This window comes from Drosophila serrata, unplaced genomic scaffold (assembly GCF_035046125.1).
Source record: "Drosophila serrata isolate PLE 108 unplaced genomic scaffold, ASM3504612v1 contig_184, whole genome shotgun sequence".
NCBI classification, from domain to species: Eukaryota; Metazoa; Arthropoda; class Insecta; order Diptera; family Drosophilidae; genus Drosophila; species Drosophila serrata.
This window is the reverse complement of record NW_028257082.1, coordinates 3,293,561-3,319,946: the sequence shown is the minus strand read 5'-3', so window position 1 is coordinate 3,319,946 and position 26,386 is coordinate 3,293,561. Positions and strand designations below refer to the sequence as shown.

Sequence of the window (26,386 nt, the reverse complement as noted above, 5' to 3'; positions counted from 1 at the left end):
CCTACTGCATGCACATTTTCATTTTTATTAATTTTAAGCTTTTCCTAAGGATCTAATTTTCTTGTTCTCATTTTCTTAGTTTTTTATTTATTCAGTTAGTCAAAATCTTTGATTTATCGACCGGTGGCCACCTCTAATTGAAGACCGGCAATAATTAATATTACACAAGATAACGACAATTTAAATAATATAACAACAAAATGGTGGGACTGAGAATGCCCTCGAACCGCACACTCGGCAAAATATGTGTCTACGGTGCTGTGGCCTCCATATCCGCCGTGATGTACATGCGCTGGAAAATGGAGGATCGAGTCAAGTCGTGCGACTACTACAAACTGGCACTGAAAGGACTGCGTAGCCACCGGGGCGCTGTTTCGCTGTTGGGGGAACCTATCAAGGATTCGGGCATCGACCTGGGCAATCCCAACAACAATTGCAATGCGGAGATCGCACAATTTGAGGTTTCTGTTCGAGGCAGCAAGGATAAAGGTGAGGTCGAGATTTAACCAGTAATTGACACACACTAAACAAATCTCCATTTTGCAGGAACACTATATTTCTGGGCCTCCCATAAGCCGGATAGGGGCTGGCTCATTGATCGCCTAGAGCTCGAAACGAAACTCAATCCCGAAAAGCGGTTTCTGCTCAAGAAATCTGATGAAGAAACCAGCGATCTGCCCGAGACTGTAAGCAAACTTCCAGCGCAACACAACTCCAATCAGTTGAATGGCGAACAGGCTGTAACGCAGTTAAATTAGTGGCAATATTCGATTCAATTAGTTTATTCTCATTCAATTTCACTAATTCAAGCAATCTTAAGTGTTGTATAGTTGTTATTTTAATTACAAATTTATTGTTTTTATAAAATCAAAGTCTTTTGTTATTGAAGTGAACGGTTTTTCTTAACGGATCGCTGGCTAAAATGCTCTGGGTCTTAGTTTAAGTAATATAATTGCTCTTGCCAGGTGGCAGTGCACGATCGGGAAAGCAGAAAACTTGATGGGTTCTAATAATGATACTGCTTAAAGTGGTCAAGACGCCTTCGGTTCCGAGGCTTGCCTTGATGATCTCGTGAGTTTGTGTGGGGTTCTTTTAAAATTATAAAAATACATACATTGGTGAAAGTACATGATAAAAACCGCGTTTAATGCTTTTCTTAAACGATAAAGGCGACAATTGGTGGCGATCGATGGTGTCTCGAACTCGAACGAGGCAGGAGCATCATTCACCGTCAGGCTACGGCTACAATTATCCAAATGCATGCAATCAAATCCTCTCCGATCGTAGTTAATATATATGTAGTAATGTATATGCACTTTCATCTTTCAATAACACAGTATAAATACACGCTGTATATATATATGTATGTATAGGTTCGTATGTATATAGCAAGTTACAGACATTCAATTTGTGCGGGCGCCAGCCCGCCCCTATTCGAACTCCTGCTCTTTCGGTTTGGATTTTATGTTTATGTTAATGCTGCTGATCGGTTCCTATGCTCGCTTGTCCATGGCAAGTGGAAGACTGTTGGGCCGCTTTGTCGACTGTGTCCCCTCCGCTTCCGCTTGCACCTCCTGGTCTTATTGCGTCTTCAGCTCCTTACCAATGCTGTACGAAACGATTTTGCTCCAGTCGATCTTGGTCCTCGTTATTGGGAGCTGACGGCGCATGGCCTTGAAGGTCGTGTCTGACATCGTCTGATAGTTCTCCGAAATCGCCAGTTGGTACTCGTTCTCGGCCTCCTCAATCAGACGAATCACCTCCTTGGCTAGCTGCTGCTCGCTGCTAACCACTACGCTTTCGCGGCACTCCTTCGAGGACACCAACTGCACGTTTCCGTCTTCGTAGTAGTGCACTTGTACCTTCAGCACGCCCTTCAGTTCGGCGGAGCCACTGCCTGCCTGGAAGCTGACGTGCCACTGTGAGCGCCATCGCCCATTCCAGTAGTTCTTCGGCTGGAACTGATGGTCTTCGATGCAAATGGTTAGGGTAATCTGGTTGCCCTGCGATTTTCCAAAGACAGAGCTGACCTGCAGAGCAAATGACAGATGCATGAGAGATGGCACATAGACCGATTCACAAAGCTAACTTACCCCGTGTCTATAGTGACTGGCAGTGTAGGCTAGCGTCTCCAGGTCCAGGGCAGCTCTCCATGGTTCCGCATTGGCATCCGCCTCCACGTCCTGGTAGTCGGCGGCCTCTTTTCGTAAGTGGTCGTATTTAAAGGCCTGCTTTGTTCGCGGATCGTAAAAACGACCATTGCCTGAAATGCAATTGGCTTATCAGTACGGACAGGCTTATTCGACTCACCATAGATATCAACGAAACCCCAAATATTTGCGCTTTGATGCGGGGGACGTGACTCATTTTCGGTTATGCCCATTTATGGGCAATGCTTACCGAGATCGTTGTACTCCGATATGATCGCGTTGTGCTCACTTCCTTCGATACGGACCGGAGTCAGCTGGTCCTTGTTGTACTGTGAGAAGGCGTGGCTGGCCCCGTCCTTCAGCAGAGTGTCGTTCTTTAGCAGCTCGCGCACGTCGTTAAACACCTCGTTGAACTCGCCGGGCGGGGCGTGCAGGATGAAGTCCGACACAATGCGCACCTTCTCCGCATCGGTGATCTGCGTCTGTTCCATATTTCTGCTGCTTCTCTCACTGGTGATTCACGAAACCAGGGCAGGGGCAGTGGTTTGACTGTGTCTTGCTAAGAACTCCCTGTTATTCCTTGCCTTGCGGGTGTGGCGGTGACCAAAGTTTGATTTTGGTGGTCTGTGTGAAGTCTTGCGGTGTCGCTTTTCAAGTTCGTTAAGAGTTTTCGTGGCTTTGCAGCAAATAGTTAGCTTTTTCTCTGCAAATGGGCCAAAAACGATGACGACTCCGTGAAAGAAAAACAAGATTAGTGCTGGCAATAGAGCTGGGAAACTATCGATAGCACTGTCGAGCTATCGAATTGGTACCTTCGTGAGCCAGCATCGATAATTTGTTTCTACTATCGATGGTGGAGAATTTGTTACACTAGAAAACATAGATTTTTTTGGAAGCCCCGTGTAGGAAAAACAAGAGATGTGTTTTTGCTTACTCAGGGATGACGATTTTTTCCGATAATTTCCTTTAGTCTTTTTCTGTTGTCGGCAGAGATGCCAGCTAATATTTTAGATCAACCAGTGCTGCCACATTCATCGACGACACGTCGTTGGTCCGTTATCGATGAATCTTTTATCGATAAACGATTAAAAGTGGCTCGAAACTAAAGCAATTCTTTAGAGTCTAACTGCGGTCATACTGTTTTGTTTTTGGAATTGAGCGGTTGTGTCGCGCGTCGATCGCGGATTCAAAATAATTTCGGTTTGCTATAACAGCTCCATTTCGGTTCGAATCGAGAGTACGATTAACGCGAATTCAAATAAGAAGCATTTTTGCTAATATATTTATTTTGCATATATTTATGCTCTTAAAGTGTGCAAACGAAATACCTTCGAAAAGTGCCTTTTTACCAAGAGTCTTGGTAACACAAATACCAACGCAAGAGACTGAGGCTTAAGATAGTAGTGTGCGTGTAACCACTTTTTTACCTGGTATTACCTGTTTGCGACGCGAGCGAGAGAGAGAGAGACGGCAAACGAAAGAAGGAGAGTGCCAAAGCAGACGAGTGAAAGATAAAAGTAAACGAAAACGAAGTAGCGGGGCGGTGGCAGCAGCTGCAGCCAAATCGGAAGTACCGTCGCTACAGTCAGGGCGCGCACTGTACGCACTGCAGCATTATTTGTGTTATATTTAGGGGTTTGATTGCTCCGCACATCGATTTGTTATTGATAATTCCGCGTTGCCATGAGAATGCAGTGCAAACAAGCGGCGCGTTAGTCCCACACACACACACACAGCGGTGGAGTCACAAAGTGGAAGAGGAGGCACAGCACACGGTGTTAAAGCTAAAGGTGTGTGGAGAGCGGTGATCGCGACAGTGCGAGTTAGAGTGCTAGTGCATTAGTGTGAGTGAGCGGATAATACTGGGTGATTCACAAAGAAGTGCTCAAAAGTGCTCCAAAGTGCTCCGGCAGAGAGATGGCGCTTTGTCGCTAGTCGCTAGTTTCCACAAAAGTCCAGCGATCGCCCGGAAGCGACTGCAGCAGCAACATGTCGGCGAATCCGACTCCAACTTCACATCGTAATCCCGCCCAGCAACAGACGCACCAGCAGCACAAGCGAAAATGCCGACAGCCCCACGTTCCCGCGAGACTGCTCCTGGCCAGTATTGTGGTGCTCGGCTTCTTGTCTCCCGCCCTCGCACTGCAATCCGCGCCGGACAGGTCGTACTCCACCGATAATCGAAAGCCCGCCTTTAAGAACTGTGCTGGCTACGCGCCGAAGGTGAAGGAGGAGCAGCCGGAGAACACATACGTCTTCCGTGTTGAGGCAGTGGACCCCGATCCCGACCAGGTCATCCGCTACAGTATCGTGCAGTCGCCGTTCGAGCGACCCAAGTTCTTCATAAATCCCAGTTCCGGCACGATTACCACCACGCACACCTTCGACCGGGACGAGCCCATCCACGAGAAGTTTGTCTTCGTCACCGTCCAGGCCACGGATAACGGTCTGCCGCCGCTTGACGACGTCTGCACGTTCAACGTCACCATAGAGGATATCAACGACAATGCACCGGCCTTCAATAAGGCTCGCTACGATGAGTCAATGTCGGAAAATGCCCAGGTAAGCTAAGACCCACATCTGTGTGGGAGTTGGCCGACTCTGTCCCTCCCTGCTGGCCAAATTCGCGGACCCGGATTACTGCGGTTTGGCCAAGGCAGTGGACTGGTGCAGGAGTGGCGTCATTTCGCTCTATCTTGCCCCCCGTCTTGTACCCCGTGATGTCATGTACCTAAATTAATTGGCTTTATGCACTCAGAAAAACTATGTTTCTCGTAAAATTTTGCATTTTCAATGGATTTTTTTTCTGTAAACTGACTAGCTGAGTTTAGGACATTTTTTTCCCTGAGTATATGGGCATTTTATGGGTCATTGCCACTATCAAAATCCACCGTCCACCCACCTGCCCGTGTCAATAAAGCGGAGGCTCCCATCTGTCGCAAGTCCTTTAGTCCAAGGCAGCTTTAATTAACCACGGGCGAACCTCTTCTTGGGCGGAACTAGTTTTTCGCTTGGCGTAGGAGGGCCGAGCTCTCTAAGACGGGTTTTGGGTTCATTGCTCGCCCGGCTCTCTGTGCTGAAAACCTTGAAACCCTTTCCTACGCCCAGGGTCTCTTTTTCTTTTACGCCATTACCATGTAGGCGACTGGAAATACTTGTCGTCAAGACGAATAACAAAGCGCAGCCAAACAGCTTAGCAGAGCAGAGGAGGAAAATAAACTATTTGTAGATAAATTTATGAAGAAGTATATAGTTTTGGTGACCAACTTTAAATGTTAGTATAAAACTTGCTATATAAATATGAATACTTAAAATTTGAACAACTAAATAACTCGTTTGAAAGTAAAGAAAACATATATAGTATCAGTTGAAAATATTAATTGCTAATACAACTAGAATACAAAATTATAAATATTGTATTTTTTTTTGCAATAAAATTCATATTCATTTGGCAAATGTCTAAGAAAAATTTTGTTTTCCAACTATTTCTAATCCATTTAAAGATCTGAAGGTACCGAATATATGGCGAGGAAGGTAATTAATCCCCTTTCGCTGTTAGGCTTTTCTTTTTTAAAGCTTGCAAAGGCTGTTATTTTTAGCAAAGCTTTGTCTGCAGTCAGTTTTCTGCGAAAAGGTTTCAGTTTGGTCTAGGCCTTTGCACTTCTAGCATTGAACGGGAAGAGATTTAGTATTTGTGAGCAAGGAACATGTGCTGGTTCCTGGTTTGGGCAAACCTGCAGGAAAGTCGAGCTGACGAAGGGAATTTGGAACCCCCTATTTGCTTTGTTACCTTACCCTTTTACCTTCTACTTGCAGCCCGATTCGGTGGTGATGTCCATCAGCGCCAGCGACTTCGACGATGGAAACAACAGTATCGTAGAGTATGAGATCTTGCGGGAGCGCGACTTTCAATATTTCAAAATAGACAAAGAGTCGGGAATCATCTATCTGAAGCGGCCAATTGACAAGCGTCCCGGCCAGTCGTATGCTATAATCGTGCGGGCCTACAACATTGTGCCCGATCCGCCGCAGGATGCACAGATCGAAGTACGAATCCGAGTTGTGGAGTCCTCGATCAAGCCGCCGTCCTTCGTGGATCCCATCGATACTCCCATTTACCTAAAGGAGAACCTGATAAACTTCTCACAGCCGATAGCCACATTGCGGGCAGTTTCCAACATGCCGGACAAGCCGGAGGTTATCTTTGAGCTGAACACCGGCCGGACGGAGCAAACCAACAGCAAGAACACATTCGTGTTTAACCAGATCGGAAACGAGGTAACCATTAGCCTGGGCAAGCAACTGGACTACGAGTCCATCACAGACTACACGCTGACTATGATAGCGCGCAACACACACGAGCTGGGGACGGAGCATCAGATCAAGATCCGTGTGGAGGATGTCAACGATAATATTCCTTACTTCACGGAGGTAAAATCCGGCACGATTCTGGAAAACGAACCGTCGGGCACACCCGTCATGCAAGTGCGTGCTTTTGACATGGACGGTACGGCGGCCAATAACATTGTGTCCTTCGAGCTGGCGGACAACCGAGAGTACTTCACCATCGATCCCAACACGGGCAACATCACTGCGCTCACCACTTTCGATCGCGAGGAGCGTGACTTCTACAACGTTAAAGTTATTGCCAGCGACAACTCGCCCTCGAGCCTGTTCACTAATGGCGAACCGAATCGTGGCCACCAGGTGTTCCGCATCGCCATCGGCGACAAGAACGACCACAAGCCGCATTTCCAGAAGGATAAATATCTGGCGGACAGGCTGCTGGAGGACGCTAATACCAATACCGAAGTGATCGAGGTTAAGGCCGAGGACGAAGACAACGCTTCGCAGATCCTGTACAGCATCGAGAGCGGCAATGTTGGCGATGCCTTTAAGATTGGTCTTAAGACCGGTAAGATTACTGTAAACCAGAAACTGGACTACGAAACGATCACGGAGTACGAGTTGAAGGTGCGAGCATTTGATGGCATCTACGATGATTACGCTACGGTTGTGATAAAGATCGAGGATGTGAACGATAATCCGCCAGTTTTCAAGCAAAACTACAGTATAACAATACAGGAAGAGACCATATATGAAAATTGCATCCTAACAGTAGAAGCCTACGATCCAGACATTAAGGACCGCACCGCAGATCAGCATATTGTCTATTCGATCCATCAGAACGAAGCTAACCGCTGGACCATTGACAACAGCGGCTGTCTGCGATTGGTCAAGACGCTGGATCGGGACCCGCCTCATGGCCAAAAGTACTGGCAGGTGCTGATCAAAGCTAATGATGAGGACGGAGTGGGAAGCACAGTCAGCACGGTGAAGGCGGTCACGATCACACTGAAAGACATCAACGACAATGCACCGTTCCTGATCAATGAAATGCCTGTGGTATGGCAGGAGAACCGAAATCCCGGGAACATTGTCAAGCTGGAGGCCAATGACTATGACGATACCCCGGGTGCAAGTGACTTCACATTCGGCATCGATAGCGAGGCCTCACCGGATGTCAAGACGAAGTTTAGCATTGACGGAGAGTACTTGCACGCCAACGTGCAGTTCGATCGAGAGCAGCAAAAGGAGTACTACATTCCCATTCGAATCAGCGACTCTGGGGTCCCACGGCAGAGTGCGGTGAGCATCCTGCATCTGGTGATTGGCGACGTCAACGATAATGCCATGTCTGAGGGCTCTTCGCGCATCTTCGTCTACAATTATCGAGGAGAAGCGCCTGACACGGACATTGGTCGCGTGTTTGTTGACGATCTGGATGACTGGGATCTGCCGGATAAGAACTTTGAGTGGAAGGACAGCCAGACGCACGAGCAGTTCCGACTGAATCCCAGTACCGGAATGATCACTATGCTGCAGCATACCGGCGAGGGAGAATACTATCTTCAGTTCACCGTCACCGAGGATTCACCGAATTTCATGAGAAATATCGTGGATGCAGATGTCACGGTGGTGGTTAGGGAATTACCAGAGGAGGCGGTGGACAAGAGCGGCAGCATTCGGTTTATCAACGTGACCAAGGAGGAATTTATTGGCGTCCCTCGTGACCCTGTGCCAGATTCTCTTTCCATTAAGGACCGCCTGCAGCTCTCGCTGGCCAAGCTTTTCAACACCTCGGTGTCCAATGTGGACGTCTTCACGGTCCTTCAAAATGAGAACAATACTTTGGACGTGCGTTTCTCTGCTCACGGCTCACCCTATTACGCACCCGAGAAGCTCAACGGAATCGTGGCCCAGAACCAGCAGCATTTGGAGAACGAACTGGATCTGCAGATGCTGATGGTGAACATCGACGAGTGCCTGATCGAGCGTTTCAAGTGTGAGGCGTCCTGCACCAATGAACTCCACAAGAGCTCTGTACCCTACATGATATATTCCAACATAACATCGTTTGTGGGTGTGAATGCATTTGTTCAGGCGGAGTGCACATGCGAGGCTCCTTTAATCAGTCACTGCTTGAACGGCGGCACAGCACGGTTTGGAGAGAACGATGTCTGCGACTGCGTTGACGGATTCACCGGGCCACATTGCGAACTCGTATCCGTGGCCTTCTACGGCTCTGGATATGCCTTCTATGAGCCCATCTCCGCCTGCGACAACACAAAGATCAGCTTAGAGATCGCGCCTCAGATCGATCAAGGTCTCATCATGTACCTGGGGCCGCTGAACTACAATCCACTGCTGCCACTCACAGACTTCCTGGCTCTGGAGCTGGACGATGGCTATCCGGTGTTGACTGTGGACTATGGCTCTGGTGGAATGCGCATCCGGCATCACCACATCAAGATGCTGGCTGACCACACTTACCACCTTGAGATTATCCTGCAGCGCACCAATATCGAGATGACTGTGAACAACTGCCGGCTGTCCACCTGCCAGACTCTGGGCGCACCGGTGGGACCCAATGAGTTCCTGAACGTGAACGCCCCCCTGCAACTGGGCGGCACTCCGGTGGACCTGAACCAACTGGGACGACAGCTTAACTGGACGCATGTGCCCAGTCAGAAGGGCTTCTTTGGCTGCATCCGCAACCTGACGATCAACGAGAAAACCTACAACTTGGGTATGCCCTCCGTCTTCCGCAACATCGACAGTGGGTGCCAGCAGTCCGTTGCAGTTGCGTTCAGCTTTGGCATCGATCGCAACTTCATCATTGCGATTATTGTCTGCCTGGCGCTGCTGCTGATCATCCTGCTTGCCGTGGTGGTCCAGAAGAAGCAAAAGAATGGATGGCATGAGAAGGATATTGACGACATCCGCGAGACTATCATCAACTACGAAGACGAGGGCGGCGGCGAGCGGGACACGGACTACGATCTGAACGTACTGCGCACACAGCCGTTCTACGAGGAGAAGCTCTACAAGGATCCGCATGCGTTACAATCCAGCATGCGTGATCCCAACGATATACCCGACATAGCCGACTTCCTGGGCGACAAGAAGGAGAACTGCGACCGGGATGTCGGCGCCTTCACAGTGGACGATGTGCGCCACTATGCTTACGAGGGCGACGGTAATTCGGATGGCAGCCTGTCCAGCCTGGCGTCCTGCACCGACGATGGCGATCTCAACTTCGACTACCTGTCCAACTTTGGACCGCGCTTCCGCAAACTGGCCGACATGTACGGCGAGGAGCCCTCGGACACAGACTCCAATGTGGACGACGATCAGGGCTGGCGCATCTAGGACACTGTTCCAGCTGTGGGAAGCCAGACGATGACGTAGAAATTGAAAAGACTTTTTATATGCTAAGAGTTGTACGGATGTTGAATGTGCCGGACAAGGCGACGGCCTAGCCGGACCCAAAGTCGCTTCAAGAGATATATATATATAGGTAAACTATATATTATACATATATATATATAAATATATTTTTGTCGAGGAGTATTGCAAGGGCTTAGGGAACACGTCTCTGTTTTTGTTTTGTAAATGCAAAAAGTGATCTTGATCTTACGTAAACGAACTATATAATTTATACCTAAAACTAGTGTAGCTAAGCAATTGCGAACAAATCACAAAAGGCAGCAGAATTGTTATTGCTTCGACATATACACAAATAATCAATTACGACCGATATCGAAAACCGAATGTCCGCAAACGAAATATTCCTAGGAAAAATAATTCAAAGGCAGAATGCATTTTTTAATGCATAGCGATGCATATTCCCAACACTAGTTAGTAACTTACTTTACGATTTATGTTTAACTAATGGGCATTACACAGTATAATACGAAGAATTATATCGCGCTAGGGCCTAGACAAGACAGAACTTCATTCGAAACTACAAGAAATTAACAATTCAAATCAAATCAAATCAAAGGAGAACTCAAATCGATAAGACAAGTCGGTAAATATAAGCTAAGTTTAATCGTCATCTATGTAGACATGTAATCAATCAATCAGCGTACCATAAGTTCTTAGGGTTGTCTTTTAGTTCATGTATAAACAGCATAACCTTATTTAAACTAAATCGAATCCCGGGAGATATCAGCTCTTCCTGTAACTAGAGAGTAACACGTGTGCAGCTGTATTCATAATAGATATATAAATAAATATATTGAGACATATCGATGTAAGAGAATAATGTTCAATAAATCAATGCGATATCTATTTTTGTAAGTCGTTTTCCGTATTAATACTTAAGGCTCTAAGACGGACATTTTTTACCTGCCAAGGGGAACCAACAGCAAAAAGCTGAACCACATTATTTATATAAAGAATATTTGAAATAATTGTATAATTTACAACAAACGAAAAGCCACACAAACACAATTATTGTGTTTCAATAAAAACCATAATAAAATCGAATGAAATTCTGTGTTAATCACTAGTGGGCGCGATAAGCGATCGACCGGGAAAACTTTTATGTTCTATTGAAGGTGGAATGGTGCCAGACATCTTTGACAGACAGTGTAAGATCTGTGGAGCCCCCCGTTCCCTAAATTTTATTTGAAGTAACGAAGAAATAGTGGCACACATAGTGTTCACATCTACTGTACACATAGGCACACACACAGAGCATACATATAGTCATTGTAAGTCATTGACTGGGGCGTCGGCGAGCGCTACTGTAAATTGGAAACGGAGGAAAAGCGTCATTATCTTATCAGCGGAAAGTAGGTTACGCTTTGCCTTCGGATTCGTTCGGTTTGAACAAATCGATTGCGGCACAAGCCAATGAACGAAATTGGAGCGATTCGATGAGTAAACGGCCATCCGATGGAGGCGAAATTGTGTGTATCTATTGCCGCAGCAGGTGCAGCTGCAGTTGCATTCGCACCGCACCAGTTGTATCTGTATCTGATCGCTGAGAAATGAATTTAGATTTGCATGGAGCACCCAAGGATATGCCTTTCCCTCCAGATGGATGCGTTGCAGCTGCTGTTTGCAGATCAATGTGTATGTATAACGTATTTATTGTCTTATTTATACCATCATTACAATCTTTCTTTCTATCTTTTATTTTTCCCAAACAGAAGTTCAACGAGAGTCTATAAGAGTTCACAGAAATAACATTTCAATTGACTCTTCAAACATATCAACATTTTGAAAGCCCGCAAACCGTAAATCAACTTGAGGCGGCCCTCAAAACTCTTTCACTTCCAAAGCTGAAAACAATTCAAAAAGGGATCAGCGTGTATATATGTCAAGGGCCCATCAAATATTCAAATTTCAAATCAATTAAATGCATTCTCAAGTGCAACAACTTGTGTGGAAGCCTAAAGCATGTGGAAAATATATAAGAAAACCAAAAAATTTCTTGGTATCGTAAGGAGTACCTTTCGGAAATGCCGAAAACAGAAAAAATCGAACCGACGAACGACGACAGATGTCTTTTCATTTTTCGAGTTTCATCTTGGATTCCCGCAGAAAAAATGGCAAGAAATTTGTGCCGGACATGCCGACGTGAGGTTTCACCGGCGGCACCATGTGGCTCTGGGTCGAGAATCCAGAGGAAGCGACGAGGGCACACAAAATAAAATCAGCAAAGAAAAAATGGTTGAGTAATCAAATAACCTCTTCTGGCTACCTGCGCAGCTGCAGCTGCCAGCACTCTCTCCTCCTCAGGTGTGTATGGGTCGGTTCTAAGCCCAGCGGATGGATTATCATGGCAGCAGAAAAGAATCAACAGATGAAGCAGGGCCCGAAAAAAACCCAAGCCACTCTGATGAGAGGCATCGAGCTGAGTTCCCGCGCGGCTACCTGTGCTCACACACACCTCGGAAGGTGGATACTCTCCCGCTCAGTGGCCGATACAGGTAAGTATTTAGATAAACTCACCTTGACGCCGACGCTGCAGTTCTCGCCCCGCTCTCAGACATCGCTCAGATACTCGGGCCAGCCGAGCTCAGATACTCACCCATACCGAGGCATTTTTTAACGGAAAAATGAAAGCAAATCTTTGTAGCGAACTTGGCTTGTTGGCTGGCTTGCTGGCCTGAGGTAAAAACCAGTATTTCCAGAACGGCTCCCATCAAGGTATGTATCTGTTGGTTGTGTCTCTCTTTTGGCCACTCTCTTGCAGATTCGTTTGAGCTCAGATCGTGGACTCGCTGTTTGAGTTTAAGTTGCGGTCTCAAAGCTCATATCACTTCACTCAAAGTCTGAACTTATTGAGCCAAAGGATAAGGTTCTCTGAGATAGCCAGATATAAACTACTTAGGTACAAAATACATTTAACTACATATCTCTCAATATTCACTTGAGTATTATCAAATATTTCCAGAATACCTCCATCCGCCACAAAGTATCTGTTCTCACAAATTAATCTTTAAAGTCTATAGAAATGGAATGCTTAAAAGTAATGCCACAATTAATTCCAAATTTTTAAGAAAAAAGAACTCTGTGACTAATAGTTATAAATGTTTCGAGTGAGGAACCTTGATCTTGTATCTGCCTGAATACACATTCACTCCACTCATTTTCTATCTACTCATTCACTCATTCCTTCATGCACGAATCGAACGATACACCCAGAGTATTTTTTTGCAGAAAAACGAAAGAGGAACGAAAAAATATACAAATACTTAGACAGATGCAGATGGATTCGTATTGATGGGGCACGTCTTGGCGTTTTACTACCTGTTGATGGGGGGAAGCTGCTGCAGCCAAGGCCTCGCATTGATTAATTACAGTGGAACGTACTGAGTGGGGACGAGGGAATGTCCACGGATGAACAGTCGAATGCAAGACGGCCAAGATGCTTATTAACACTCGCTGCCTATTCATCACGGTTTCAATTACCCAACCAGACCAGACAGACCGACTACCAAGATGGGCATTAAGATGAACTATAGAAGAAGTCATTGCCACTAAACATCGATAATATTTACCAGTTATTTTTAGATTGTTCTATTAGTTTCTTGCTTGGGTTCTAACTACTACTTCAATAAGTGCTTCAGAGTCTCTAAATTTTAAACTCAAACTCTGCAAAGTTTGCAAATCTTTCTCTCAAGATATTTTCGGGATGAGTGCCAAGTAATATAGAAAACTCCGCCCATTTCGGTGATGGTGCTGTGGGGTCTGTGTAAATTTGTCTCTGGGAAATTATATAGATTTCAGTTGATCTCGACTTCTTTTTTTTGCAAATTAATTCCGCCCTCATCCGCCAGCAATTACAACCTGTTTCCCGTGACCCCAACTGTTTGGGGTTTGACCATACCACCGACCGTTCTCCTCCAATGAGCCCATGAGAAATTTCGCCGCTGTTTGGATGTTTGGATCTCGTCGGAATATGCACTTACATGATATATTATATAGCGACCGCAAAACGGGTTCCCTGCCCAGGCAGCCCCATGTAGGGCACTAATAACTCTATGAAGTCGCGTACGTGGCTTCTGTGCTAAAACGCTTATTAGCTGCCCGGCGATCCTCATCCTCCGCCACTCGGAATGCATAATGATGAGGCCGTCGCTCATAAAGGGAAATTTTCGAAAAGAAGTCGATAAAGTGCTGACCATCGGGACGTGCCCGGCTGCAGTCGTTCCTCGCCGGTTATCGATGCCCGGCACGTACTCGCGCCTGATTTGTGGCGACCAGCAGGGATCCGCAACACTGGTGGCAGGAATAACAGGCCTGGATCGGACAAGGCAAGGTGGTTACCAGCGTGTCCAACCGAAAAGCGAAATTCCCGGAATGCAGAAACGAGCGAAAAAATAACAAACATGAGGTGAGCAAATTCACACTTAGCCACAGACTCAGACCGAGACTCAGACCTATTCTCCTTGCGTCTGGCCTCGTCTTGGTGTTTCTGTGCAGGTGCTTTGTCTCCAATGCCCCATTCCAACGCCGGTTTGAAAGCTGAAACACTTTGGAAAAAATATTGCAATCAAAGCAGAAAATATGGTCTTAAACTAGTTTCGCCACGTTTTCGCTGAAATTGAAACCAGCGCTTGACTTGACACTAACACTGGCCAAATGCCCGATATGGCAAAACAGTCTAAACAAAAACAGAGAGTGAGACCAACAACCAAAAAAAAGGAGAGAAGAAAGCATAGATTGTTAATATTATAAGACTATATAGTATTTAATTAATAAATACCTTGTTAACATAGGTTCTCTTAAACCATAAATCTCAAGGATTTCCTCCTATCTTTTGCTAGGTCACTTGTACATGGTTTTAATTAACTTTGGCAAAAATCTCATTGTCAATATCCACTCCCATAAATTTCCTATATACAACATATACATTCGAATATAGCAAACTATCAGTCCCTCACAATCTAATCGATTGGCTTTGTGTTGCAAGCCCACAAAACCGAACATATTGCTCTGGGAAGGCACATTCGTCGGGCATGACATAATATTTGATAGGAACCAAAACGGAAACCAACTGACAAGATCTCGGGGTGAACTCAGGCCGTAAAACCCATTAACAGGGTTACATATTTCGCTTTATTACCACTAGAGTACCACTATTTTTAGTAGCTTGCCCAAACACAAAATCACGAAACCCCCGAAATGCGGCCGGGAAAAGGGAAATAAGGGAGTATAGGAGTATGGGTTGAGTATGCCTGAAATATATATACATATTTTACCGCAGAAGGGTGGCACTACGGCAAAAACAAGCAAACAAAACAATAGGGCAAAACTCGAATGGGGGGACAGCAGCGACAACAATAAAATTAAAATGAAACTTCGCTGGAAGCCCTACAAGTGAAATATGACCCTAATACAAATGTGCGACCGAGTGCGCGGGCGGTGCAATCGGAGCAATCAACCCCTCCTGCAGACCTCGATCCTGGCGGAGAGAGCAACCCCCGGCAACGCGGACAAAGGTGAATTGTTCCAATGCCCAATGGGTCCCGAAACGATCCAAGAGTTGATAAGCACCATATGAAATATATGGAATGCAATGCATTTCATTCATTTGCTCGTGGTTTCAAAATTCCGGGCGAGTGAGCTTGTTACCTATCCATTCTTGTTTGCAGATTGCACGATGTATGCGCTAGATAATGGATTTCTGTGTGCGACCATCCATCCATTCCATTCTGTGATAAATTGCGCGCTTCCCCAAATCTCCAAGCATAAATATTTACTATATCTGTATATACATAGATATATATAACATTTGCAAACACTGCAGAAAAGTACTTCGGGCAGAAGTATGATATTTGAGACAGATACACTACGATTAAAATGTAAAAATATAAAAGCAAAACATTAATAAGAAAATCTTGGGAAACAATAGGTAGTATCTGTATTGCTTACTTTGAAGGAATTTTTGGCCATGTTCTTTAAATTCAATTCCTAGTTTTTCACTTATTTTATTCAAGTGTAGAGACGCTTAATAAACTAAAAAATAAAATAAGCATTTCGACTACAGCCAGCAATGGAGAATTGGAGCAACAAGCTGCTGCCGGCAATGGCGATGGCGACGATGGGGTCAGGCCAAGCCAAGCTAAAGCCAAAGCCAGAGACAGAAAGACAAAAACAGAGCCAAAACAGCGTTGGTAGAAACCCAGCGTTACCAATAAAATCGACCGAAAAAAGAAACGGCAAAGAAGGCATTGACACAAAAGTTTCGTTTTACGGGCAAAAGGTGACGACTGTTCGCTGGAGTGTCTTGCGGTTGAGGAAATCCAAAGGGGGACCCCGTAGAAAGTGCAGCCACGAGTCAACCCACGAAGGAAAATCCACTCCAAGATGGAATTAGTTGGGCAATTCGGTAACACGATAGGGAAATATGGTCTGGCCACAGGCTAAGCGGCTTAATGAAGAAATCGGCGGGAAATATTGAACGCATAACTCATTTCCCATGTCCAACGGACATTCAATTGCCCGAACCGGACCACACACCGTGAGAAGTATCGCCCCGGCGGTGATAAACACTCGAGAGTGCCCTGTCCTAATGCACCCAGATGCACTTCCCTGGCAGATCGTAAAAAAACCCACTTTAAGGCAAACAAAAGAGGGAAAGATGACCGATGTCGAGCCTTTAGTAGGAATGGAATCTTTGTCATAGTTGGATAATGGTGGCACTCGAAGAGAGCAGGGCGTTTGACAAATTAGTCGGTCATTTGGGAATTCCGGTGCTGTCGATTCTCCGTATTCACCTTGTGATTGCACCGACACAATCGTCATGCCAGGGATCCAAGCTCCCGTGCTGCACTTGCACTGACCCACGTCCACCGTTTTTGTACTGGCTGGGCTGATGGACATTATTAATTGGATTTAACGCAACTTAAACAATGAGAGCAGTGCGTGAGGGCTCTAGGCAGACCAGGTATAAAACTGTCTACGCAAAAGGAAATGAGCATGATGCTAGCCACTAATTGATATCACTAGGGAGTTTATCTTAGCCTTAGATACTGACTTGCACTGCAAGAAGAAGTTTTGAGTAGGGAATTTAATTGTATAATCTATGAACTTTATTATATATAGAAATCTTAACTTATATTTAGCATATGAGTTGCTAACGAAAATGGTGTTGATCAACATGTGAATTGCAACATTATTTGGTCATGTTAAACTTTCGATATTTATAAACAAGAAAGGAAACTGACTTTGGAGAGCAGAAATTTATATATCCTTGTATTTTACATTTGCATTATAGGATCGTATCGGAATTCATACCTAAGCCTAAAATATTTGCTCTTCTTGAACAAATATTTTTGTATGACAAGTATTTCGACTTTTCAAAATTTCAAAACCGCATAACGAAGCGAAAAATGCTTTAATTTTAATTCAGAAACCATTCCCATGTTAGTTTGAATTAGGTTAATAAATCTGCATACTTAATATACAATTTTAAAACATCAACATTTTTGTCAATTTTTCACAATTTTTACGATGTAACCCCTTATAAAATTTTGAAATTTTGAAAATATTTTGAAAATTGTATTTTCCGACCGGACATGGCTAGATCGATTCAGCTGTTTATGCTGATCAATAATATATATGATGTATAGAGTCGGAAATGACTTCTTCACTGTGTTACAAGCTTCTGACTAAAGTTCTAGAAATCAAAACTCTGCAGAAATGTAACTATTTGAAGCCTAGTCAGAACTGTCACTCGTCAAGGGTATTTACAAGGCAATCCGCCAATTGTTCGTTGTTACTGCTCTTCAGTCACCTCTTTGTATTCTCACCTTTATGTTTTTTGCGTAAATTGCATTTTACGCAGCACTAACGCTAAGAACGAGGTCATTCCGCCGCCTCTCGGATTACCTCAAAGTGCAATTGTCTATGGAAAATATGGTCTACAGTAGCTGTCCGCGCTTTTCAAGTCCGCCGCTGGCCAATGGCCAATGGCCGCTGTTAATTTGGAAGCGAACGTGCCGTCACAAAAAGCCGGAGTTTTTTTGTCTCGCCTTGCAAGCGGCGGCTTCAAAGCCCAGGCCCAACTTGGCATGGCTGACACTGCATTTCCGCTGAGCCAGGCCTGCTCCCCTGGAGCCCCCTGAACCGAAGTCCACATCGTGCTCTGAGTGCTTCCGTGACGCAGGCGCACGCATTGTTGGACTAATTTCAATTACCTCAAACGGCGTTTTTACACAAAATTAGAAACTTTTGTGACCGCAGAGAGAGAGAGATCGCGGCTCTTGGGTGCTCCGTGAGCTCTATTGAACCGGAAACTGGAAACCGGGTCTAAGCAAACAATGGTGTTCGAAGAGCGTTCTGTTAAAGCAAATGAAGCGCGAAATTCAAACAAAATAAATGGGGAAAGAAACATTTTGGAGGGAAAACGTAAACATTCAGATTTGGAGAGCAAATATGGTACAGTAGATATTGCCTAAAGGGAATAATTGAAACAAAAACCAATGCAGTTTTGAATCGCAGATGGAGTTATTTTTCTATTCTAAAAATGCATTTATATTTTCTGGGCATGTTAATGAATAAATACTAGTATCTGCTGTCTCTTGATTTATATTATATCTTAAGAGATCTTTCCTAATTGAAATTACGTAGAAGAACCTAAAGTTGATTTAACAAATTATCAAAAAAAAAAATCAGTCTCGCAAGAGTAATTATTTTCCCATACCTAAAGTGTTCTAAGCAAATGCTTTTTTTCTATGAAAGGTAAACAAAGAAATGCCGGAATTCCGTGCTGCCTTGCAAAATCGCTCATAAAATCAGCCGAAATGAAGCGTATCCCTTAGAGAGAGAATAACTTTTGAGTTCCCAGCAAACGTTTGTGTTTACTTTATCCGAAAGGTGCCCCCATATGGTTGTAATTAGTTTGGTTGTGTCTGTTCTGGCCAGCAGCGGGGAAATAGTATCACATTTTATTAGAACCGAGTCCGAGTACTTGTTGGACTTTTTGTTATGCAAATTGGGTGGAGAGACACTAAGAGAAATTACCATAATTCGACTGTTAAACTGTACACGGCGAGTACGTGTGGGCGTGCCAGCGCCATTGACAGGCATAAACAGAAGGAAACTAGTTTTGTGGCATGTAGAAGTATACCCGAAAAAGGTCAATTACGCGACTTCCTCCTACGGATCGGTGGTGCTGGTGGTGCGGTGGTGCGGTGGCTCATTGCCACTTTCCCAGGCCCGGCAAAGTCAACGGAGCGAAGCGGCGATGCCGAAGCTAACCCCTGGCAGCCTCATCCTCACGAGGCTCAGTTTTACACAGTCGAATGCACTTGCAAGTTGCCAACAAATTATATTTTTCACAATCCACTTTTCGGGCCAAAGTCAACTCGTCGGGGTTACTGCGAGAGCAGCCCCGTCATTATTATGATAAACAACACGCTGCTGAAGGGGGGAACAGGTGTCATCCGCTGTGTCCGCTGTTTATCTCTAGATGCACCTGTGCTCTGTTGCCATGGCGGACTGTAACCCTCTCTACCCAATAGATATAGAGAGAGAGGCATTTTATCCAGGGCTCCAGGTTTCCCATTTCTTTCCTGAACATCGTTAATTGTTAACGCCATTTGGGAAATTTGATCTCTGCACTGGCGGTTTGGAAAGCGTTGAAAACGTTTTGCTGAATCATTTTCAGGCAAATTACACAATTTAAACAGAAGCTTGCAAAAATTGCTTGGCCAACATTTCTACGTGTCTGTCTTCCAGCGTATTATCGTGCCGGGTTACCTGTCGAAACTTCCCGTGAATAATTAAGAAATTAGTTCATTATGTCGGCTTCGAGCGAAGAGCAGGGAAAAATGTTTAAAGAAATGCAAATGAGGAAGCTGAGAGTTGGTCTTGGAGTCTTCCCACCATATAAGACGTTTCTTTCTGTTTTTTTTCACACGACCATTGATTAACATTTGTACGGATCCCACTGATTTCCGAATTCGATTGCAGGTGGACAGCATCGTCGAGAGTTATACTTTTCCAGACAGCATTTCTAAAAATAAAACTAAAATAATATTTAATTTTGGTGACTGACAAGCGAGGGGCTTAGTATCAACAAAAAATCATATCTTATCTTCACAACCTTTTATCTGAGCACACAGAGCCGCGATAAAAGCGCCAACATTCAGAGTTGCATTGTAGGAAAGGTGTAGTTCCATGGTTTGGTATTTATGTCGGAGGCACTGCACCCACAGCTCTACAAGTCGTTGCCCATGGTTCGTTCAACTTCGGCCCAACCTCAACCCCACCAGAAAGCAGCAGCTTTCCTAGTACCTATGTTAGCACATAAACACAATAGAATGCGCAGCCAGCTAAAAAAATAGAGGCTTTGAAACAAAAATGCGCTGACGGTTAAATTCGAATAAAAAAAGGGGTAAATTCAGGGATCGAAGCATGTCACACCCTAGCTTTTGAGTTCTATGGTGACCATACTTATTAATATTCCAGGCTTGAAGTTAATATTCATCTGAGAACTCGAGACGAAAAATCAGAAATATAAAAGAATTCCAGCCTACGAAATAGTAATATATAGTATATATTTTTTTGTATTATATTATATTTTAAAGTTTTGAGAATCTATATAATTAAATCATATCATATTGTATGTTTTTTTTTTTTCCTTATAAATTCTCATAAATTTCTTACATGGCCAAATACCCTCCTCAATGACACAGAACCAATTGTGCAAACGCTTGGACTATGACCAGAATCGGACCTCCATCAGACCTCCGCTGAACCACTGAACCCCCGAGATCCCCGTGAGCCCAAGGGACCAATATTTGAGCCCAGACCGAGGGTCAAACGTGGTCGACAAAGCAGCATATGCCAGGTCCGCTCGGCTCGGAGTCCATTTCATTCCCCGACGCCACGGTAGAGCCTGCAAATGAGTCACGACGACCAAGCCCAAAAGCACTTTTGGGCCGAGAGTTGAAAATTGAGACACAGCAATTAGCTGCCATTGCGCCGATCACGTGCCCGGCCCGAATGTAAACTAAGCTGAAGCGATTTCCCCCAACTCAGCCCTCCTCCGGAGTCACTCTGCGCAGGCGCGACCTCATTTCCTTGCTCCGATTTCTGTCTGGACTTTGCCAGCGGCTATACTTTGCTCAGCTCAAACGACATCCCTCGTTGTTGTATTTACCCTTTCAAAGGATAATAACTTTTCAAGGAAGAGGTTGTGTTTGGGTAAAACAGACCAAAATATTGGCATTAAATGAGAGCCAAGAAAATACTACTTCGTAACTGAATAAAGTCGATGAATTTATATGCAAACCAACAATAATATATATTTTCTTGAATTATATATAATAACAAATTAACATATTATATATATATATATATAATTTTATATATAACAAATAATTGTAATGTTTCAAAAAGAAAATTATTATCAAAATAAATCTTCGAAATGATCTTAGACCGGTTTTGTCTCTTGATGCTTATAATACTTACATATTATTATACTTTTTTTCTACTTTTTTAAATAAAAGAGTATTATATTTTTGCCAACATGCATTTTATCTAATTTTAACACATTTACTTACTCTAAACTAAACCCAACAACTAAACTGATTGCCACTTACCTCAATCGCGTCGAGAGGGGGTCTCCATAAATTGGCAGTATCATGCAGTCGCCTTTGATGTAAAAAGAGTATTTCGAGGGTCGAAAACAGCCGTCCTCCAATTGCTGTTTGTTGATGTTGCCTTTGTGGCGCATAATTAACAACAATAACACCGCTCGCCTTTGCTTGCTTGACAGTTTTTGCAGTTGGCACAGCTGCCTGCACACACGCACACACACAAATTTTGCCAACTGCATTATGTTTTTGCCTTGGGTCTCATTTGTTGCCGAGCAGATTTCCATGTATTATTTATTTGCTGCACTCGGCCTCACCCCAGCAGAGTCCAGTGTCGATTTCCCACCCCATTGGAGTCGAGCCGAGGGGCAAATCAGTGAGCAGCTGCTTTTCCAGTGGCCACTGAGAGTGCCAGTCGTCAGGTAATGGAATGCTGTAGAAGTATGTTCTGCTTTTATATCAATGTTTGGACAGCATTTAATAGAAAACAGAAATCTAACAAGTCAAAAGTTTAAGCCACAATGCCTGGATCTGCTGAGGATCTGAAAAATGAACCAATTCTGTTCCAAGTGCCCTCTGTCAACACACATTTAAAATAGTTCAAAAACATATAGTAAATGAGGAAAACAGACGTCAGTCTTATCAAGTTACATATGTTTTTACATCTCGAGTACTATCTAGTTTATGTGTCCTGCGGGTCCTTCATAAGTATCTTTAGTTCTGTAACCTCAGTTTTCTGAAGAGAACAAAGTAGAGACAGAGATCTTCACACTGTCCAAAAATATATACATATATGTACATATGGGAGAGGGTCTTGGTTCACGCCTTTACCCATGCCTTTATAATGAATTCTGCTAAGCCACCCGAAACGTCATTGAGCTGTCAGAGTGAGTCGATTTTCTAAATTCAATTAAATTCCTCACCCTTCTCGGGGATCACTCTGATTGACAGCTGGCCCGCTCCAGTCCCTCTGCATCAGTCTTTCGGAGTTTCTGGGTAGGAGCCTTTCGTCTCCGGGAAACAGAGTCTATTAACAGACCTAAACATGGCCGCTTATTGTTCGACAGGGAGTGAGAGGAGGGAATTCAAAGATTTGCCAGCAACGCAATTCAAATCCAATTCAAATCAAAATTTTTATGAGGGAGTCGTGCTCAGCGATATTCCCATCAATTAAGAGAAAACTCATTTTCGGGGGGCGCTTTATGTGTAACCGGAGACCACTCATAACCCAATACATTTGGATAATATATATGAATCTCTGGCTCGACCGAGGATTCCTTTTAATTAGAAGAGTTCAAGTAATTTATGGCCTCGCGAGGGGAGTTTCTGTTTACGCCAAGTCTAAGGCCTGTATTTATTTGTGCAACAAAAGCTGAGAATTTTCAATAATAAACGTAGTCCCAAAAATACATATTGTATGCCCGATTCCGGGGAACTATCTGGATGCTCCTCCCCCAACAAAGTTGCACACGTTTGGAGATTTACATTCGGCCATAAATCTTCCGGCGGCGCTTTCCGCCTTTGGTTGCAGTTGCCCATTAAACGACACCCGGAACCGGAGCAGGGGTGGGGATTCCGAGGACTGGGAGAGACACGGTGGGGTGTGTCGCAGAGCCAAGTGGCACCTTATGCATCTGCGAGTTTTTGTTTACTTGTCCGTCATAAAATTTTAATGCCTACTTTGGCGCTAATTTAGTTGACGGTGGCGATGCCAAGTTCCAGCCTCCAGATTCCCTCAATTCCAATTAAATTTCGGAAAAGGGAAGCTACCGAAATACGCCAGCGATGGCCGCAAACACGCCCTGTCTATTTTGGGCAATTTGATTTGACTTAATGTCCATTGCCATTTGAATGATGACAGACGACGGGCCATTGAAATTCACGTGCGAGTGACATCAGAACGAAATTGGTGAACGGCTCCGTGCATGTCCCATAAATTAGCCCAAAACTTTCATTAAAGCCAAATAAGTGGCAAGAACGAGTCATAGTCCCACGGAGGCAGACAATACATGTTGTACTTACCATAAATAACACTCAAAAGACCACAAGGTGTATAATTTTAATGATTATAGATAGGGTATCCACTTTGTTTTGAATGTGGTTCAAGAAACTATATTAAACAAGAGAATCAAAGGTTTTTTGCTTCTTAAAAGAGATTATATATTAACAGAGATCTTTTATCCCTAAACACTTCCTCAACCATATTGCTTCCTTGAAGATTACTGAATCTGAAAATTGTTTACTAGGCAAATCATAAACTGAAGTGCAGCGCCAATCCAAAAATAAACATTGTGATTTTTCTCCCTTATCTGAGGATGAGGCTGAGAAGCCAAGATGCTGTAAGTGCGCCGGAGTTTGCATTTAGCGCCGTCTGTCGATCGCTATTTATACACGAATCTGGACTGGGGATCCTCCGTCTCCGCCTCCGGCGGCTAAGTGCTCGGGTAAACAAGCAAACTGAGCAAAAAACAAAACTCCGGAGTCTGATTAGTGTCAAGCCGGGGGTATTTATGAGTGTCTCGATGGGATTAGCCGGCACCAGCTGGCTCTGTCTGTCGCCTATATGGGCCTGGATTATGGGACGGTATGTCATCCACTTAGTGAATATGAGCAATGAGAGGAACAGCATACTATTACTAATTTTTAGCGGTTTGCCAAAATAGTAACAAGTCTCCCTTTCTGTCTCCCTGTCTCTCTTTGTCTCTATAGAACATCTTTCTGAATTAAAATTTGATTTGTTGAAGAAATTGTCACATAAAAATATAAATAATATCGACTCATAGAATTATAGTTTTATTCAGAATCTTGTAACACGTAAAGGAGTCATTTCCGACCCTACAAATCATATATATTATTGATCAGCATTTACAACTGAGTCGATTTAGCCATGTCCGGTCGAAAAATAAATTTTAAAAAAATTTTCCAAATTTGAAAATTTTATAAGGGGTTACATCGTTAAAACTGTGAAAAATTTACACAAATTTGTATACCCTTGCAGGGTATTATAATTTTAGTCAGAAGTTTGCAACGCAGTGAAGGAAGCACCTCCGACCATATAAAGTATATATATTCTTGATCAGGATCATCAGCCGAGTCGATCTAGCCATGTCCGTCTGTTCGTCTGTCCGTCTGTCCTTCTGCCCGTCTGTCCGTCTGTCCGTTTCTATGCAAACTAGTCTCTCAGTTTTAAAGCTATCTTAATGAAACTTTGTAGTTAGCCTTCTATATACTCTCACTCATATATATGTCGGAACGGGCCAGATCGGACGACTATATCATATAGCTGTCATAGGAATGATCGGAAAATTTTAACAAAAAAAATTATAAAGTTTTCAGCAGATTTTTATTAAATTTGAGATATAGCCATTTTATTATACTCTACAATTCTGTGTAAAATTTTATGAAAATCGAACTACTATATCATATAGCTCCCATAGGAACGATCGAGAAATTAATACAATTAAAAATTACAACTATTTCAGTTTTAAACAGATCATCATCAAGTTGGAGGTGTAGCCATTTTATATTAGTCTTAAATTTTGTGTAAAATTTCATCAAAATCGGACGACTGTATCATATAGGTGCCAAACAAACGATCGTTTGGTGTAGAGGAAAAATGCAAATCTGCGAACTGCAAATATAATATGTTTAGGTGAATGAAGTGAAAACAGGTGTTACTTCATTGTTTTTAACCATAAATATATATAATTTATATTGTAGGAATTACTACTCATAGAAGTTCAAGGTAAGTACACTAATCATATATTAAAACATTATTTTATATACAATAATAATAATATTTTAAAATTGTCAAAAAAAATTTGAAAAAAATTAAAATTATGCCGGACCTGGCTAGATCGATTCGGCTGTTGATGCTGATCAAGAATATATATGAATAATAGGATCGGAAATGACTCCTTCACTCAGTTTCAAGCTTTCGACTGAAAGATAGGCTTTGCTTAATTATTTGGTACATAGAGCGCTCTCCTCTGCGATTCTCAAGTCTTACACTTAAGCAAGGCTCTAGCTAGAGGAAGTTTAGTTTTCTTCTTCTTCTTTTATATAAATTACTAATTTAGTGCTTGGTGGTTGATAGACTTTGATCAAGTGGATGTGGCAACCATGGCTAGATCGAGTCGGCTGTTGATGCTGATCAAGAATATATATGAATAATAGGACCGGAAATGACTCCATCACTAAGTTTCAAGCTTTCGACTGAAAGATAGACTTTGTTTATCTATTTGGTACATAGAGCGCTCTCCTCTGCGATTCTCAACTCTTATACTTAAGCAAGGCCCTAGCTAGAGGAAGTTTAGTTTTCTTCTTCTTTTTGTGTGTTTTTTATATAAATTACTAATCTAGTGCTTGGTGGTTGATAGACTTTGATCAAGTGGATGTGGCAATAATAAAAATTCTAGTTTTCTTAATTAAGGTAAGACGTTAATAAAATATCTCTTGATAATTGAAACCAAAACAAGGCCCAAAAAAGTCAAGATACATGAAAATATGGTTTATATTAAATTATTGTTTAATTACCATATCCTTGGCCGTGTTGACTAGCTTATTATTGATCTCGAAAAGTATTCCAAGCTCTCTTTAAGAGCCGTGATGATCATGACGAGCGGGGATATGGTGTCATTTATTTGTTTATAGTAAAGTATACTTAACTCCCGAAAATAGTTTATTCAGCACAACTTACTAAACAAAGAACACAACAATGGTGATGATCGAAACTGCTCAATATAATATATATATATATTAAAATAAGTTGATCTATATTTGTAAAGCCAATTTTTAAGAATTGGTATGCTTTTAAATAACAGAAAG

At 43.3% G+C, this 26,386-nt stretch overlaps 3 protein-coding genes across 3 annotated transcripts; 2 read left to right on the top strand and 1 right to left on the bottom strand.

Annotated features, from left to right (window-relative positions):
* Nucleotides 1–12: 12 nt before the first annotated feature.
* On the top strand, nt 13–867 carry LOC110179194 (cytochrome c oxidase assembly factor 1 homolog). Its single transcript, XM_020946608.2, has 2 exons — nt 13–489; nt 547–867. The coding sequence occupies exons 1-2, from the start codon at nt 201–203 to the stop codon at nt 756–758; spliced, it is 501 nt and encodes a 166-aa protein (XP_020802267.2). The 5' UTR covers nt 13–200; the 3' UTR covers nt 759–867.
* Nucleotides 767–2,941, bottom strand: cpa (F-actin-capping protein subunit alpha). Its single transcript, XM_020946607.2, has 3 exons — nt 2,401–2,941; nt 2,094–2,263; nt 767–2,030 (listed from the first exon to the last, which is right to left on the bottom strand). Exons 1-3 carry the CDS (start codon nt 2,639–2,641, stop codon nt 1,581–1,583), a joined length of 861 nt encoding a protein of 286 aa, XP_020802266.2. The 5' UTR covers nt 2,642–2,941; the 3' UTR covers nt 767–1,580.
* A 341-nt stretch (nt 2,942–3,282) lies between these two features.
* Nucleotides 3,283–10,985, top strand: shg (DE-cadherin). The gene is made up of 2 exons (XM_020946625.2): nt 3,283–4,712; nt 5,967–10,985. Exons 1-2 carry the CDS (start codon nt 4,140–4,142, stop codon nt 9,861–9,863), a joined length of 4,470 nt encoding a protein of 1,489 aa, XP_020802284.2. The 5' UTR covers nt 3,283–4,139; the 3' UTR covers nt 9,864–10,985.
* Nucleotides 10,986–26,386: the final 15,401 nt, after the last annotated feature.